The sequence below is a fragment of the Mandrillus leucophaeus genome, unplaced genomic scaffold, assembly GCF_000951045.1.
Source record: "Mandrillus leucophaeus isolate KB7577 unplaced genomic scaffold, Mleu.le_1.0 Scaffold18, whole genome shotgun sequence".
Taxonomy (NCBI): domain Eukaryota; kingdom Metazoa; phylum Chordata; class Mammalia; order Primates; family Cercopithecidae; genus Mandrillus; species Mandrillus leucophaeus.
In genome coordinates this window covers 5,599,645-5,618,063 of record NW_012101809.1, presented here as the reverse complement: position 1 = coordinate 5,618,063, position 18,419 = coordinate 5,599,645, and the positions used below count along the sequence as shown (strand labels likewise).

General features: G+C 35.3%; 1 protein-coding gene across 2 annotated transcripts in view; it reads right to left on the bottom strand.

Annotated features, from left to right (window-relative positions):
* The window catches only part of SLK (STE20-like kinase), a 60,830-nt gene that overhangs the window by 27,517 nt on the left and 14,894 nt on the right, over positions 1 to 18,419 (bottom strand). For both annotated transcript variants that reach the window (XM_011977509.1, XM_011977511.1), the window contains exons 2-8: positions 10,963 to 11,127; positions 9,144 to 9,192; positions 8,650 to 8,799; positions 2,830 to 2,902; positions 2,489 to 2,683; positions 1,849 to 1,930; positions 229 to 357 (exon numbers count right to left, since the gene is read on the bottom strand). In XM_011977509.1, coding sequence (XP_011832899.1) covers positions 229 to 357; positions 1,849 to 1,930; positions 2,489 to 2,683; positions 2,830 to 2,902; positions 8,650 to 8,799; positions 9,144 to 9,192; positions 10,963 to 11,127 — 843 coding nt within the window. The remainder of the gene's footprint in view (positions 1 to 228; positions 358 to 1,848; positions 1,931 to 2,488; positions 2,684 to 2,829; positions 2,903 to 8,649; positions 8,800 to 9,143; positions 9,193 to 10,962; positions 11,128 to 18,419) is intronic.

Here is an 18,419-nt window from a genome sequence, read left to right as displayed (position 1 = left end):
TGGTGACCACTGCACTCCAACCTGGGTGACACAGCGAGGCTCCATCTCAAAAAAAAAAAAGGAAATGTAACAAAAATGTGCAGCAAGGAGCAACCTTGCTACTAATCTTCAGGTCTAAATTTAAAGATTTTGTATTGCCACCCATCAATCCTTACATACAGGGACAACTACACCTCAAAACCCAACTCTAAAAACTAACTAAATGAAATTTCTTTCCTAAATACTGACCAGAGAATTTTCTGTTTCCTCCTCTTCATCTTCCTCTTTGCCATCTTCAACTTCTTCTGTTACTTCAGCCTTTGCCTCTGCAATCAATTCTCGGATGGGTTTGTTGGAATCAACAGTAACAAAAGGATGCTGTTGAACATTAAAAACAGCATACTCAACAACTGGAATACTACTAAACTAAGTTTCAAAAACACACAACACACATTCGTATGTGGTAAAATTACGAACATGTGGGCGGGAAAATGACAGACAACTTCAGATAATGCTACATCTGAGAAAGAAAGAGGGGAGGGGGCTTGAGCAAAAGCAGGGACTGCCTAGAACTGGATCTGTACATTTTTAAGAATCTGAAGCAAATTTGTCAAAAATGATAAGAATTGTTATATCTGGGTAGTAGGTACATGTACTTTCTGTATGTTTGACAATTTCATTATCAAAAATTTTAACTGAAATTTAAAGCAAACTTCAGGTCACTAAATTATTACTTCCTTTTTTTTTTTGAGACAGAGTCTCACTCTATCACTCAGGCTAGAGTACGGTGGCACGATTTTGGCTGACTGCAATCTCCATCTTCCAGGTTCAAGCAATTCTCCTGCCTCAGCCTCCCAAGTAGGTAAGATTACAGGCATGCACTACCATGCCCAGCTGATTTTTGTATTTTTAGTAGAGACAGGGTTTCACTATATTGGCCAGGCTGGTCTGGAACTCGTGACCTCAGGTGATCCACCCACCTCAGCCTCCCAAAGTGCTGGGATTACAGGCATGAGCCACTACACCCGGCCTCATTATTACTTCTTAAAAAGTATCCACCTCTATAAAGCCTATCAAAGCCTCAAAATTATAAAAATTTTTAGAGTTCTGTTAAAAGTATCTACAAACACCTGCATTCTTGACATGGTTCTAAAATTCCTGAGACTAAGAAGACATTTTATTCATCTTTGTATACTCAACATTTAACAGTGTCTGTCACAGACTAAGGGCTTCAAGTGTGGGGTAACAAAATAATAGAAAGTGTGTTTCAGGGGGTATACTTGCTGCACACAACAAAGCAATTTTTTTCCTGCTTTATTCCCCCAGATAAATAGGTCAACCTAAAACACTATGATGGAGTTACATAGTAACTCAACCTAACAGCAACTGCCTCAAGATTTGTCATTTTATTTGCCCACCTATAAAATTAATTGACAAATTTTTATTTAATATGTTACAAGTAGTCCTTCTATAAAGCAAAATTAAATTTACCTAACTACTTTAGCAACATTTTTTTTTAAGTCAACAATATTTACTATTTACCCTCACTGTAAGACATTTTTTAATTAATTAGTTCTCGGCCCCTGTCCCCAAGGAGCTTGCTTTCTAGTAATTGGAGAGACACAATGGCAATAACTACCGAAATGAAAAGAACAATTAAACTGAATCAAAAAAGCACAGGAGGAATAACGTTTAAGCTAAATGCCTGTTGGTAACAGCAGCGTTTATTTTGTAAAGCAAATGCTAACTACTGCCATTTTGACTCTCCACAGGAAAACTTAAGTGGAAAGAAAGCACACTGAATATGAAATTATATTCTTACAGAGATGTTAAAATAATTATATTATTTGCTGTTGTCATACTTTTTACCTGTAGTAGCTGAGAGGTAGTCCACCTAGCATCCACATTCTTTTCTAAGCATTTCTTTAGAAAGTCCTTAAAATTTGAAGACCTTTAAAATAAATTTTAACAGTAACATTCTATTTTACTTTCTTGTTAATCAAATCAAACAAAACTCTTTGATAAGTTATGCTTAAGTTTCATTATGTATGTAATAGTATTAATTCAACATTTAAAAAACTAGTTAATGAGACTATTAAGATTTTATAAAACTTACTCATTTGTAAATACATGTTAGACATATATGTAAGTAGGTACATAATCACTGAGACATAGCCATATACTCACAAGTATGCCAAAAAGCACAAAATTTCTAATAAATTTCACAAATATAGATCAATCTATATGCCTCACTTCCTCATAGTATAGAAAATACCTTTCTCATGCAAAACTCAAATCACTCATATTTTCAGATATATGGGAAAAGTGAGCTCGAAGATTTTTAATGGCCCTTAAGAGAAATATACCAAAAATCACTTTTCTAATTCATATAATCTTCGTACCATGTACCCAATTTTAAATACTCTTGGAAAATTGTGAGAATGTAACATCAGGTTTTGCTTCCTAATATCGTTTGTTTCTTATTAAGCTTTTTAAATAATATTTTTACCATCTTGATGGCTGTGCTAATGTAGGTGGCTCAGATTTTGCTATTTTTAGCAGCACTCGCATTGGATTTAATTCATGATGAGGTGGTTCTATCTCAGCCATTTCTATTAAAGTGATACCGAGGGACCAAACATCAGCTTTGTAGTCATAGGGTCTGTCCTTAGATGTTTCACACATGACTACTTCAGGAGCCATCCTATGAAGACAGATAATTAAAAGTTAACATGTTTAATAACAGTGATTGCAAACCACACGGTATAATCAATTATGTGGACAAAATTAATGAGTTATTATAACTGCTGACATGACTAATACTATAAATTCATAAAACTGAATACATACCAATATGGTGTACCAATAAAGGAATCTCTTCTTTGAATTGTCCTCGTGTTTTTAGCTGATACTCCAAAATCCGCTTGAAATAATCACACAAAAGCATTAATGAGAACTTTTAAGCATTGTTCATTGTATTCAATGGGGAGAAAAAAGCATTTTAAGTCTTTAATAAGGCCAATCTTATAATAAAAAGTAAAACAGAAAGAAAAAAATGTCTCTCCCATCTTAATCTTGACCATCTCTTTCTATCATCCCCCAAAAAAACCTGCTAAAGATCCCATTATCAATACGTTTAATACCACCATGTGTTCAGATGACAAATCCTTCAAAATTGAAAATAAAAAATGGTAACTCTAAAAGCAGACCAGTCTATCCACTTCAAAACAAATGCCAACTAGTGCTATGTGGCACAATTAAATTAAGAGTCATTAACATTTTTTCTATAGTGTGAAAAATAGAAATTAAACTAAAGCAACCTTTAAGACAGTGTATGTCTTGCTAACTTCCTCATAAAATGATATTGCCAAGAAAAAACTGGGAACCTTATGTTTTCTGATTTAAATTATACAGAACAGTAACATTACAGCTTTTTCAGTTGTTAATCCCACCTTTTCAGCTTGGAGTTCAGACAACATTAATAGCAACATAAAATTGCTATTGTTGCATAATTTATCTCATGCCATAAATGCACAAATTTTTAAGTTTCACATTGGACGCCACAATTCTCAAAGTTGAATACCAAAAATTCAGTATTTGATGCTCATGCCTAGCACAGAGTATACACTCAATAAATGGTAGCTACTATTAGCCATATTCACAATTCTAACCTTTGTTGTTTTTGTTGTAGAACTCTTAAAGGTCATGCAATTCTGCCTGAATTACTTTTATCTATTATATGGTTCTTAGGGATAAGATTGTTCTATATATCTGTGTTGCAGAAATAGAAGGTTCTCTGGATGTATTTGTAAATTAATAAAACAGAAATTACAAATATTTTAATTGTCAACTAACTAAATATTATTTAGAATTCCTAAACCTTCAGTATATTTATTTTTAAGGTACACATTATTTTACACAAGTTTGTCCCTATATTCAAATAAAATTTCAATATATTTACAAAAAGAAATGCCCCCAAAATTGATCAAAACTATAACATCCTATTTCAAATTAAGCTAGGAGACTTTTAAAAATGATGAAAAACAGGCCAGGCATGGTGGCGCATGCCTGTAATCTCAGCACTTTGGGAGGCCAAGGCGGGCAGATCACGAGGTCAGGAGATCGAGACCATCCTGGCTAACATGGTGAAACCCCGTCTCTACTAAAAAAATACAAAAAAATTAGCCAGGCGTGGTGGCGGATGCCTGTAGTCCCAGCTACTTGGGAGGCTGAGGCAGGACAATGACATGAACCCGGGAGGCGGAGCTTGCAGTGAGCCAAGATTGCACCACTGCACTCCAGTCTGGGCGACAGAGCAAGACTCCGTTTAAAAAAAAAAAAAAAAAAAGATGAAACAAAAGAGCCATGTAAGTCAGAATTAGAAAAATTCTGAAAGGTGACAGAACTCAAGAAAAAAATTTTTAATTAAGAAAAAAATCACTTTAGAAACAAAGGCTAAACTAGGGAAAGCAAGAGCAAATAATACAACAAATTCATACCCATTACCACTTCACACCCAGTAGGATGGCTATTATTTTTAAAAAAGCATTAAAAAAAAAGTGTTGACAAGCATGTGGAGAAACTGGAAGCCTTGCACATTTCTGTTAGAAATGTAAAATGGTGCAGTTGTTATGCAGAACAGCATGGCGGTCCCTCAAAAAATTAAACAGTATTACCGTATGATTCAGTAATTCCACTTCTGGGTGCATACTCAAAAGAATTAAAAGCAGGGAGTAGGACAGACATTTGTACACCAACATTCATAGCAGTATTATTCACGACAGCCAAAAAGTGAAAGCAACCCAAGTGCCCACTGATGGACGAATGGATAAACAAAATGTGTTATATACATACAATGGCATATTATTCAGTCTCAAAAGGGGAAGACATTGTGAAATATGCTACGACATGGATGAACCTTGAGAACATTATGGTAAGTAAAATACGCCAGCCACAAAAGGACACATGTTGTATGAGTCCACATACATATATACCTAGAGTGGTCAAAATCATAGAAACTGAAAGCAGAATGGTGGTTGCCAGAAGCCGGGAGGAATGGGAAATGAGGACTAAGTGTTTAATGGGTATGGACTTCAACTGCTGCCAGATGAAAAGAGGTATGGAGATAGGTGATGGTAATGGTTGATAATAATGGGAATGTACTTAATACCACAGAAATATACACTTAAAAATGATCAAAAAGGTAAATTTTATGTTGTGTATATTTTCCTACAATAAAAAACAAAGCAAGCTAAAAAAGGACTTGAGAAAAAGTTACCAGCATGGACAATAGGCAAAGACCCAACAAACAAACAATAAACGTCTCTAAAGAAGCAAGTCAATGCAAGGGAACGGAACAAATGCTCAGATCTGTAACTCCAGAAAACCTTCCTGGGGGGGGAGGGGGAGGGGAAGAAAGCACTTGAATATTATAAGACCATAATATTTATTAGAAAAGACTGGTCAAACTACCGGTCTTAAAAAAAAAAAAAAAAAGTTTTAGCATCTAAACAAAAAGAGCACATGACTTACAAAGGAGAAGAAATTCAGATTATCAGACTTTTCAACAGCAACACTTCATGACTGAAGAAAACAAAGTAACATATTTCAGATGCTGAAGGAAAGAAATGTGTGCCAAGGATTTGTTATCCAGCAAAACTAACCTTGAAGTATAATGGTACAACTGTTATCACTATGTAAGAATTCAGAGAGCCCTTTCAGAGGAATCTACCAAAAGCTGAGCTTCAGATAACCAACATGACCAAAGACACATCAACATAAGGAGTGGTGGTGAGCATTAAATACAGAAATGAGAGTTAAAATGTATTATGAGGTATCCTAAACCTATCAATGTCCTTGAGAACCAGAACTCTCAATATAGAAGAAAGGAGATGCACATGTATTACAGAAGTTAGATTTTAAAAACCTTTATCCCAAATTTGAATAGGAAATATATATGAACTCATGAGGGGTCTAGCTCTGTCCTTTGAAAAGTCCTAGAACAATGGCCTATATAGAAAACTGTAAGCATCTCTTACACCAGATTGTGGTCTTGAAATCTCTTACACCAGATTGTGGTCTTAAAAGAAACCAGGGCTTCTCGAAGAAATGGCTGACTAGCGGGGTGCAGTGGCTCACACCTATAATTCCAGCCCTTTGGGAGGCTGAGGAGGGCAGATCACTTCAGGCCAGGAGTTCTAGACCAGACTGGTCAACATGGTGAAACCTTATCTCTATGAAAAAACAAAAATTAGCTGGGCACGGTGGTACATGCCTGTAATCCTAGCTACTCAGGAGGCTGAGGCACGAGAATCCCTTGAACCCAGGAGGTGGGGGTTGCAGTGAGCTGAGATCAGCCACTGCACTCCAATCTGGGCAAGAGTGAGACTCTGTCTCAAAAAAAAAAAGGAAAAAAGAAATGGTTAATTACAGGTCTGACACAGAAAATACACAGATGAGCCCGAAACATCTCAGAACTGTCAACTGGGCTATCAAAGATTACTAGTCCTGTTAAGAAGATTAACAAGCTGACACGAAGAAGACCCCACTGACTAAAGATGGAAGGTGAGTTTCAATAAGAATAAAAACTGCAATGGATTTGAAACCCACCAAATAAACCTAAATCCACAAACAATATTTTTTAAAACATTGGTCATCAATTGAGGATAAGAGAGAGCCAAGTTATTATCTTCATTACTAACTTTATAATGAATGAAAATAATGAAATAATTGGTGTTTATATCAAAATCAAAAATAATGAAAATAAAATAATGGAATTCATTTTGCAACCCCAAAAGACAGATGTGTAGGCATTAAGCCTCAATAGCTGCAACATCAAAAAGGGGCACAAAGCAGACACGGTGTGCCTCCCAGTGAAAGAATGCAAAACCACCTGTAAGTCTTGCCAAAGGATCAGGCTTGAGAATGATCAAGCCTTTGGATTCATCTAGAGAGGAACCTCAATCATCAGGAGTATGCAATAGCAAAATGTAGTCTGAGGGAAACACTAGAGGCCAAACAGCCCAGGTTCCATGGATCAGTGTTTCTTTCATTATTAGCCCCTCTAAGGAGTCATTGTAAACATTGTTTTCAAGTCGCCCCTCTTCCCATAAAATTTTAATGCCACAGATACATGTTATATCTCTTCACGTACTGGGGCCTTTGGAAGGTCACAAACCATTGTAATGTATAAGGGTTTTTTTGCCCCTAAAGGACTAATTTTAGCCCCCATGTGGGTGATACTGCCCTCATCCCCCCCATTATACATGCCGTAATATAAATAAAAGAAAGGAATGGGGGAAGGCCTGTACGTTAAGAGACTTCAAAAACCCAAGTTTTATATCGACAAGTTTAAACCCTAACATCTAGAGATGAATATTGGGTGACTGAGCCATAAAGAAACACAAGGAAGGAAATAATATAAAAGTCAGGATAAAATGTGGAGAAGAGAAGGGCAGTGGCTGAGATGGGCATACAGAAGAGCTTCTGGGGTACCTGCCGAAGTTCTACTTTTTGATCTAGGTAGTGACTACAAAGCTATGTTTACAAAGTACTAAAGTTAAGCTACACAATTTCTGGTGTGGTTTTCTATATCTGTATTTATTTCGCAATCAAAAGGTTAAAATTCACTTTGGGAGGCCCAAGGCAGGAGAATCACTTGCACCCAGGAATTCAAGACCAGTCTGGTCAACAGAGCAAGACCTCATCTCTACAAAAAAATTTTAAAACTTAGCCAGGCGTGGTGGTGCATGTCTGCAGTTCCAGCTATTAGGGAGGATAAGGTGGAAGGATTCCTGGAGCCCAGGGGTTCAAGGCTGCAGTAAGCTATGATCACATCACTGCACTCCAGCCTAAGCAACAGAGCAAGACTCCATTAAAAATAAAAATTAAAAAGGATAAAATTTAGTACACCATCTGTTTAAATGTCTTGACAAAGTAAAGTGAAATGACTATAGTCACTGGTATCAACTTGGCTTTTGAATATATTTTGTCCTTTGAATAGCCTTTCAAAACATACAAATTCGGACTTCATCTCTAGACTTTTAAAAAAATTCCTATCTTGGGTAAATTTAAAGAGGGCTATAACTTACATAAAACCTACATCTAATTCTTCTTATGAAGGTAACATTTCTTCCCTCAGTATAAAGAGTAAAATTAAAAATTCTAGTCCTTATATTTAGGTATTCTCTTCAGAACTAAGATTACTTTGTTAGTTTAGTCAATGTACCATTATCAATAAAATAGAATAGACAACTAAACATAGGGGAAAAATCTCACTCGACGTGAGCTTTGGAAATAAAGAAAAAAACTGAGTTAGCAGCTTTACATACTATATTATGTTCTAAACATAAAACATTTACAAGTATTAAGTCTACATACAAAAATTTAAGGGTACAAACTTGAAACTGGTCTTTAAAAAGCTTGCCTTTTTGAAAATAAAAATTCATTATTTCTTATCTTCTTTTTAAAACATTGAATTTAGGTGCTGATATTTTGGAATTATAGAAAAATGAGTATTTATCCAAGAAACTGTTTTTTAAAAACTAGAATGGAGTTAGTTCTCCATGTTTCACAGATTTAAGTAGTAATAAAACCACATTAAGTCACATACATAAAGATGGGAAATTTCAGAGTAGAAATTCAAATGTTTTATTTAAGTGAATAACTTACCCAATTTGATATCTCCATCTAAGGTAAAGAGAATGTTGCCAGCCTTTAGATCTCTGTGGATGATCTTATTATCATGTAAGTAGTTCAGTGCATCTAAAGTTTGTTTGCAAACTACTTGTATTTGGGACTCAGTTAATGGTCTCTCAAGTTCTATAAGGAGAAAGTAAAAAAAAAAATCTGCTTTTTATGCAGTGAAAACGTATTAGCAGGCTATATGCCTTTCTGTATGTATCATCACTGTCAAAGATCATATGCAGTGAATTTATTTTAGAAGAACTAAATATCTACAAAGATTACTTTCTTGACACGCTCAACATTTCATTTTAGAATTTTACTATAATTATCCAAGAATATAAAAACATAATTGAGTTGATTTAACTTACTGAACTTCACTCAATACTTATATATTTGAATATATTTATATATGTTTGAAATTCTTTAATCTTATTAAGTATAGTTTAAGATATGAACATAAAGAACAAAAAGGTATTTACCAAGCATCACAGCATCTACTGCTCCACCTGCACAAAATTCAATGAGGATCTGCATGCAAAAAAAAAACAAAAGCAAAAGTGTGTGTCTAAAACTACACTGAGTTTTGAGTTTCAGTATTTTTTCTTCAGCTTAGCAAAAAAGATAAAGAAATAGCTATCAAATAATCTGGGTTACAGAAACGATATACTAAACAAAGATTTTGTCAAAAGAGTTACAAATCTCAAACAATACACATTTGAGAAAGCTCATCGTGAATGTATGGGCATTTTTGTTCATTGACATGTTTAGTGTCCCTGCTTCTCTAAAATTATCAGGTACAGAATTTTCATTTGGTATAGTACTGCATAGCCATTTGGTCACCAATGAAAGATTTTATTACTTATATTTTTAAAGGCAACTTGTGCTTTAAGTGAACAAATATACATTTGTTATTTTAAACTGTATTAAATAGGAATAAATCCTGAAAATATTTATACAGAGACTTCTTTTAGCTAAAAAAAAAAAAAAAAAAAAAAACACAGAATACATACATACAAAAGCTTCAGATCCTAGCTCAATTATTTTACCTGCTGATAGGTGACTATCTTGACTTCCCTGGTAAGATATAACACCATGTACCTTTCCTTCTTAACCCTTACCACAGTTGTAATTTTATATTTATTGTGATTATTTGATTAATTAACATTTATGTCTCCCACTAAACTTCCCCTCACAGTTGTCTAAATTTTTATTGTGCAATAGTCCCAAGTAAAGGTCTTATCTGTTTATTAACTAGTCTAGGCGTTCATTTGCATTATAAACTTTGGAAACACTCTGCCACAGCCCTGAACAATAATTTCAGAAAACACCACATTAATAATAACTATAATTTTTTAAAATAACATATTTTTAACTAATTAGGTAGCTTCCTGCCTTTTTTACCTCAGCATAATGCTTTACTTTTTTTTACAGGTGCTTGCCAATTAGAAATTGTTTTCAAATTCATTATATTATTCAGAAAATAATTTGGGAGGTAGATCATTACTCATCCTACAGATGAGTAAACAGACTCATAAAAGTTAACTGACTTATCCAAGTTCTGTAAGTGGCAGCACTAGGATAAAAAAATACAGACCTTTAGGCATCCAGTCAGGTATTCCTTATACTACTTACTCTTCTCTCTCATAAAACTTTGCTTCTTCCTTCAGGAAGAAAGACTGAAGCTCCGTTTTAAAAAGTCCCTCTTGGTTAAACTAATGTTGGTACGGAACAAGTGTTTGACAGATTATTACAATGAATATGAAAGTTTTATTTCTATATCTACTTGTGCCTTAATATTTTCTGAAAATGAATTTATACATACAGCTTTAGCCATCACATCATGCACTAAAGTTGAACCTGATAATATGATAAATATTTAACATTTCTAGTATTTTACAGTTTATTATAAGATTTACAAAAAGTTTAGGATAAAAAATTATAAACAATTTCTAAGAGAAACTTTTAAAACTTTTAAATGATTAAATTTAAATTATAAACAAAGACATCTAATTTCATATTTTAATAAATTTATTATTCTTAACCAAATGTCTCCACCCGGATCCAATGTCAAACAATCACGATGAAACTGTACAGTCTGAAACATAAATCTGAACATCTGTTGAAGCTGAGAATAACTTTGTTATTACTCTCTTATTGGCAGATCAACTCTCATTCAAGTGACACAAGTAACTAAATAGAAGAGATAAGACATAAAATAGGTTTTAACAATTCATAAACATCTCTTTAGGACAATTAACTCATTTTGGCTACTCCTTTAGATCAAGAGAAAATACTTACCCAAAGATTGTTCTCATAATAGAAGGCATCTAGAAGTTTGACTATATTTGGGTGATCACAAGATGCTAATATATCAATCTCCACCATGTAATCTTCAAGTTCTTCTTCAGATTTAGTGTCAATCACTTTTGCAGCAGCTAAAACACTGGTCTCTTTATTCTGGGCCTGAAAATGAAAGTATCAAGGTGTCACACTTCAAATGCATCATTTTCTAATTTTTTATTATTTTAATAGAGTTTAATTTTTAATTCATATTTATGTTTAGGCTGTCTTTTAAAAACAGTGTGTCAAGAGAATGAGAAGACAAGTCACAGACTGAGAAAATATTTGCAAGACACATATTTGATAAAGAAAGTTTTATGTTCGCAGCAAAATTGTGTGGAAAGTACAGAAAGTTCCCTCGTACCCCATGCATAACCTTCCCCCCCGATCAACACTGCATACCAGAGTGATACATCTGGTACTATGATGAACCTACATTAACACATCATTATCACCCCAAGTCCAAAGTTTACATTACAGCTTGCTTTTGCATCTATGGGTTTCAACAAATGTGTAATGGCATGTAGTCATCGTTATAATATCATACAGAATAGTTTCACTGCCCTAAAAATCCTCCATGCTCTGCCTACTCATCCCCTTCTTCCTTCAACCCCTGGCAACCACTGATCTTTTTACTGCATCCATAGTTTTGCGTTTGCTTTTTCCGGTATGTCATATACTTGGAATCAGACTGTGTATAGACCTTTCTGATTAGCTTCTTTCACTTAGTAATATGTATTTACAGTTCCTTAATGTCTTCATGGCTTAATAACTCATTTCTTTTCAGCACTGAATAATATTCTATTGTCTGGATATACCACAGTTTATTCATTCACTTGCTTAAGGATATGTTGATTGTTTCCCAGTTTTGGCAATTATGAATAAAGCTTCTATAAACATGTATGTGCAGGTTTCTGTGTAGACATGTTTTTCAACTCATCTGGGTAATAACCAAGGAATACAACTGCTGGATCATATGGTAAGAGTATGTTTAGTTTTTTAAGAAACTGCCAAACTGTCTTCCAAAATGGCTGAAAGAGTCTGCATACACACCAGCAATGAATGAGTTCCTGTTGCTCCACATCCTCACCAGCATTTGGGGTTGCCAGCAAGCATGGCTTTCACCAGTCTAACAGCTATATAGTAGTACTTGTATCTTTTCAATTTACAATTCCCTAATGACATATGATGTTCAGCATCTTTTCATATACTTATTTGTCAAATCTTTGGCGAGGTGTCTGTTCAAATCTTTTGCCCATTTTTTAACTGGGCTGTTCATTTCCTAAGTGTTAGGTTTCAAGAGTTCTTTGCATACTCTGGATAACTTTCCTTTATCAAATATGTGTCCTGCAAGTATTTCCTCAGTCTGTGGCTTGTCTTCTCATTGTCTTGACACACTATTTTTAAAAGACAGCCTAAACACAAATATGAATGAGTGCATGCTATGGCTATGCGCTGCGCTAAGGGCTCACATGCACAGGGGACAGCATTTCAAATCACAGCCTCTGGGGGGTCAGACCACTAGGATTTAAATTCTGGTGGTTTTGCCATTTATTGGCTGTGTTGCTTGGGGCAATTTACAAAATCCTGCTTTTAGTTTCCTCATCGGTAAAAGTTACCCATACCTACACCTCACAAGTTCATGAGAATTAAGATAACATATATCTGCCAAGTGAAAAAAAAACACAAATAAACATTTAATATAGTAGCTGGCATATATAGGAGGATTCAAAAATCTTAGCTGTAATTTCTATTACTATTTAATCTTCACAACAACCCCATGATATATTATTATCTCTAAAGGAGGATATAAATGAGCTTTGAGGGGTTAAAAGGCTTCCCCAGGTCATGTAGCTAGTAAAGAGGCCAAAACAGAATTTAAATCCAGGTTTGTTTCCAAAGGCCTTTTTGCTGGAGGATGAAACCCATTTATGCCAGAGGTTGCAAAAACCTTTTTTGTGAAATTAACCCATTTATGCTGGAGGTTGCAAATTTTTTGTGTGTGAAAAATCAGACCTTGGCAATTACCTTGGGCAGTAGGATATAAAAAACTCCCACAAGCTTAGCACTCCAATAATGGAACACTAGACATAATCATTACCCATGAAGGGCGGCAGAATACACCACTTCAAACATGCCACTTTGACATAAGGATCACTTTGAGTGAAAGGCACTTGAAAAACAGCAGATGCAAGAAGGGCATCCTAATCTTCCACCTTTTCTTCCTGAAAATAGGAAATAAAATGTTCCTGTGAAAGATGTCTTCTCTATCCCAGGAGAAAAGAAACATTCTTTGATAGGGAGTCATAGTCAAGAGAATTGTGTACAAACAGACCTTATTAAATTAAATGTCTTCCTTTAGCCTCCCCATATAACATATCTACTTTTCCACAATCGCCTCTCTTCTTTCAACCTAACACAAAAACATGTAGGTTTTGCCATTTCTCTATGACTTCATTTTCTTCTGAGGGCTCCCATGTCACATAAAACTTATATTAAATTTCTATGCTTTTCTCTTCTACTCTATCTGGTGTCAATTTAATTCTTGGGCCCAGCAGGGACCCTAAGAGGGTGGAGGCAAAGTTTTGTGTCCTCTTACCCTTTCCAGTCTCCCCATATTTCTATCATTTGGTCATTTTTCCTTGTTCTTAGTACTTTAACTTTCCCGTTTTCTTTCTCTGGTTAACTTCTCACCGCCATTTATTACAAATGAAAGGTTTCCAAATATGTAGTAGATACCAGGATCATTTTTTACCGTTAGGAATCATATCTTAAAATGCTAACTAGGTTGTTTTTATAAGACATTTCAATATGATATATGTTAATATCACTTCAGCAAAACTGTACTTATTACATTAAAAACAGATACTAAATTTTTTGAAGTTAATAAATGTTTCAATAAATAAATGTCTAAATCTCACTTCGGAGAATTTATCAGAAGGAGATAACTTCATAAAATAGAACTCACGCGGATACAAAAATACTCATCAAAGCACCATTTGCAATAGGGAAAAAGTGAATCAGCCTAAATGTCCATTAACAGGAACCTGCTTAACTCATGCAGTACAGTTCTACAATGGAAAATTATGCAGCCACTAAAATTAATTGACTGATGTCCTAGAGATTTTAAAGATGTGTCTTTTATACTTGTGAATGGGTTGGCATGAAGGAAGAAAAATAAATCACACTAGATAATCTCTAAAATTCCTCACAGTAACAAATTCTATTATATATTGATTATACCAACAATGATGTCATTTGGTTTAATATAAGTAATAAAAGTTACATTAGAAAGAATAGTCCCTCAAATTGTTGCTTGAAAATAATTACTCATCAGGATCTGGTTCTAAAAAACTCTAAAAAAAATAAAACTGAAATAAGTATTTTTATAAGTGTGTGACACTATTCTCTACACTAATATGACTGGGACATAAAGTATTTAAAACAAAAAAAAAGAGCTTATCTACCTAACATCTAAAGGCATAAAAATTCTTCACATAGGCCAGGCGCAGTGGATCACACCTGTAATCCTAGCACTTTGGGAGGTCAAGGCAGGTGGATCACAAGGGCAGGAGTTCAAGACCAGCTTGGCCAACATGGTGAAACCCTATTCCTACTAAAAATACAAAATTAGCCAGGCATGGTGGTGGATGCCTGTAAACCCAACTATTTGGGAGGCTGAGGCAGGAGAATCGCTTAAGCCCGGGAGGCGGATGTCACAGTGAGCCGAGATCATGCCATTGCACTCCAGCCTGGGCAACAGACCAAGACTCTGTCTCAGGGAAAAGAAAAAAAAAATCTTCACATAAAGGCTTAATGAAATAACTAAACCCAGGGTCCCCAACCACGGGGCCACAAACCAGTACCAGTCCATGGCCTGTTACAAACCAGGATGCATAGCAGGAAATGAGCAGCAGGTAAGTGAGCAAAGCTTCATCTGTATTTACAGTCACTCCCCATTGCTCACAATACCACCTGAGCTCTGTCTCCTGTCAGATCAGCAGCAGCATTAGCTTCTCAGAGGAGCATGAACTATATTGTGAACTGTGAACTCTGTCATGAACTGCATATGCAAGGGATCTAGGTTATGCGCTCCTTATGAGAATCTAACACCTGATGATCTGTCACTGTCTCCCATCACCCCAAGATGGGAACATCTAGTCGCAGGAAAACAAGCTCAGAGCTCCCACTGATTCTATACTATGGTGAGTTGTATAATTATTTCATTATATATTACAATGTAATAATAATAGAAATAAAGTGTACAATAAATGTAACACACTTGAATCATCCCCAAAACATCCCCGCATCCAGTCTGTGGAAAAGTTGTCGTCCACGAAACCAGTCCCTGGTGCCAAAGAGGATGGGGACCACTGAACTAAACAAATGTTAAAAACAAGAATGGAATAACAAATACCCAATCTTAATTTTAAAATATAACTTCTGTTGATAAAAAGATTTCAAATATCAGTCATGATCACCTAAAATCACTATGTTTATTTTCATGAATCATCAATAGAGCTTGGCCACATTACATAAACAAATGAGGGATTCTGGGAAACATAAGTTGTCTCAATGTTCCATATTGGCTTCACATCCTAAAAAAATTACACCCTCATATTACTCTTCTTTGCACAGAAGGTATTCCCTGCGTGGTGAGTACAGGAATAATTTTTAAATCTTAATTTATTTTCTTTCTATATTTTTAAATTTTCTAACATTATATAGTATTTCATAGTGAAGAATATATTTTAATAAAATTTTCAGCTGGAAACTGAAAGACCAGCACAGAAAACAGAGATGATTTCAGTCTCAAAGAGGTGTTAGTCAATCAAAGGCAAACAAACAAACCAACAAACAAAAACACGTCAGATAAATATGAAAGGAATCTAAAAAAACAAGGAATAAAAAGAAAAAATAATCACTGGGACTGATTCTGTCAATCTGGATGATTTCATCTCAAGGCTGAGGTATTCTTCCCCTACCAAAAGAAGAAGAGCCTAATTGTCCAGTGTGTAAGAACATTTAACCATAAAATGTAAAAACTAAATAACTCAAATTGCTGTTCATGAACATCCACTACAAGGCACTGGTCCAAGCTGTGGAAAACACAAAGACAAACAACACCCCAGTGAAATGTGCTCTAGAAAAGAAACGCAATACAGCCGCCCCCTCTATCCCCAGGGAATACATCCCAAGACCCCCAGTGGATGCCAGAAACCTTGAATAGTACTAAACCCTATGTATACTATGTTTTTTCTTTGCATACATATCTATGATAAAGTTTAATTTATAAACTAGGCACAGTAAGAGATTAACAATAACTAATAATAAAATAGAACAATTGTAACAATATACTATCATAAAAATTATGTGAATGTGGTCTCTCAATACATCTTACTGTACTGTACTCACCTATTTTCAGACTGCAGGTAGATAAAACCATGGAAAGTGAAACCTCAGATAAGGGGGAACTACTGCATAAAAATCTATTAAAAATCTCAGTCAAATCTTGACCAAAAGAGTTGATCTGCTGAAACCCATTCATTCTTCCAACAAATACTTACTGAGTGCCTTCTGTATGTTAGGTCACTGTTCTAGATGCTGACAATGTACAAACAAAAATCTCTGTGCTGGGGTACTTACAATTTTGGGGAGTGGATACTCAACAAATAAATTAGTATATTAGCAATTAGTACTGTGGGAAAAAAGTAAACTAATAAGAAAGATGAGGAGGCTGGGAGTGGTGGCTCATGCCTGGAATCCCAGCACTTTGGAAGGTCAACGTGGGCAGATCACTTGGGCCCAAGAGTTTGAGACCAGCATGGACAAATGCCGAAACACCATCTCTACCAAAAAATACAAAAATTAGCAGGGTGTGGTGGTGCATGCCTGTAATTCCAGCTACTCAGGAGACTCAGGCACACGAATCACTTGAACCTGGGAGGGAGGGGTTGCAGTGAGCCAAGATTGCACCATTGCGCTCCAGCATGGTTGACAGTGAGACTCCGTCTCAAAAAAAAATAAAATAAAATAAGATGAGGAAATGGGGTATGGGAGTACACAGCCAAGAGTTTACAACTTAAATAGGGTAGTCAAGTTAGGTCTAACTGAGGTGATATTTGAGCATATTAACATCAATAAAATTCAATGATTATTTTAATGTTTTTAGCTATATAAATTGGAACTTTTAGTATTTTACAAAGAAATCAGTAAGAAAAATCTCAAATTATTTCAAGTATGTTATCCTACATAGTAATACCCATCGTGCTATCAGAAGAGGTATGGATCTCTGCACTTTCCATTTTGTAACTTATTTAATCCTTATATCAGTTAGGGTCCAGACAGGAGGAAAATCACATTGATTATTTTAATAGAGAAAATTGAATAAAAACAATTACTAACTCTGTTGCTAACTGAAAAAATAATACAAAGGATCAGGGAGGTAACAACTACAGGCAAAAGCTACCACCCCAGGACTGTGGGAACAAAGGGAAAAGACTGGAATTATTAAAACTCAGAAGCTCAGAGGAAGGGTTCCACAGAGCTGAAACTCAGACGGACCTCTGAGGAAACAGTGCTGCTCAGCTGGTGCTGTTGTCTCTGAAGAGGGGTCCTGTGAGACTGGAACCCAAACTTTTGAGGAACAGGGTACCAACCAACTGGTGCTGGTGTTATGAAGGGTTATGATGAGGTTAGTTCTGTGAGTGTTGGAAAACCTACAAACTGTATTCAACAGCTGCTACAGAAAGAAACTGCTGATGCTGGAGCAAAAAATAAACTTCTATAAGGGTGATGGTCAAAGTAACAAGAAAGCAGACAGGAAGTTCACAGGAAACAAGACAAAGGTATAAGTCATTTCTTCCTCCTTCTCCTTGCAGCCTCCCTCTAGTGCTCTATACTTTTGAAACAGAAATGAGCTGCTAGCAAGGCAGAAATGTGATCTGCAGTCTTTGAACCAGCATCACAAAGTAAAGTATAGAAGGGAGTACTTGGAACTGAGATTAAGAACTGGCATAATCCGTCTAAAACCTACGAGCAACATAGATGGGAGAGCTAAGGTACAGAGTAGAGTAAATGTTTGGGTAATAAATATCCAAAGTTACAAAAAGCTATTAAATGAAGAGAGGGGAAACTGCACTGAAAGAAGCATATACTTTTAGGCTGTTGATACTGTTACCTGTTTTAAATTACATGCAAATTATGATCTCTTCAGTTCTGCTAGGATTTTGGTAGGAACAAGTATCAGTATTAAAAAAGAATAAAATTACTCAACATCATTTAGCAAAGATACAGAGTTAACTCTCATTATTTGTGGTAGTTATGCTCTATAAAGTCGCTGCAAGCACTGAATTAGCGACTACTAAAACATTGTTCATAGGGAAATCCATGCACATACACACACCCCTCACATA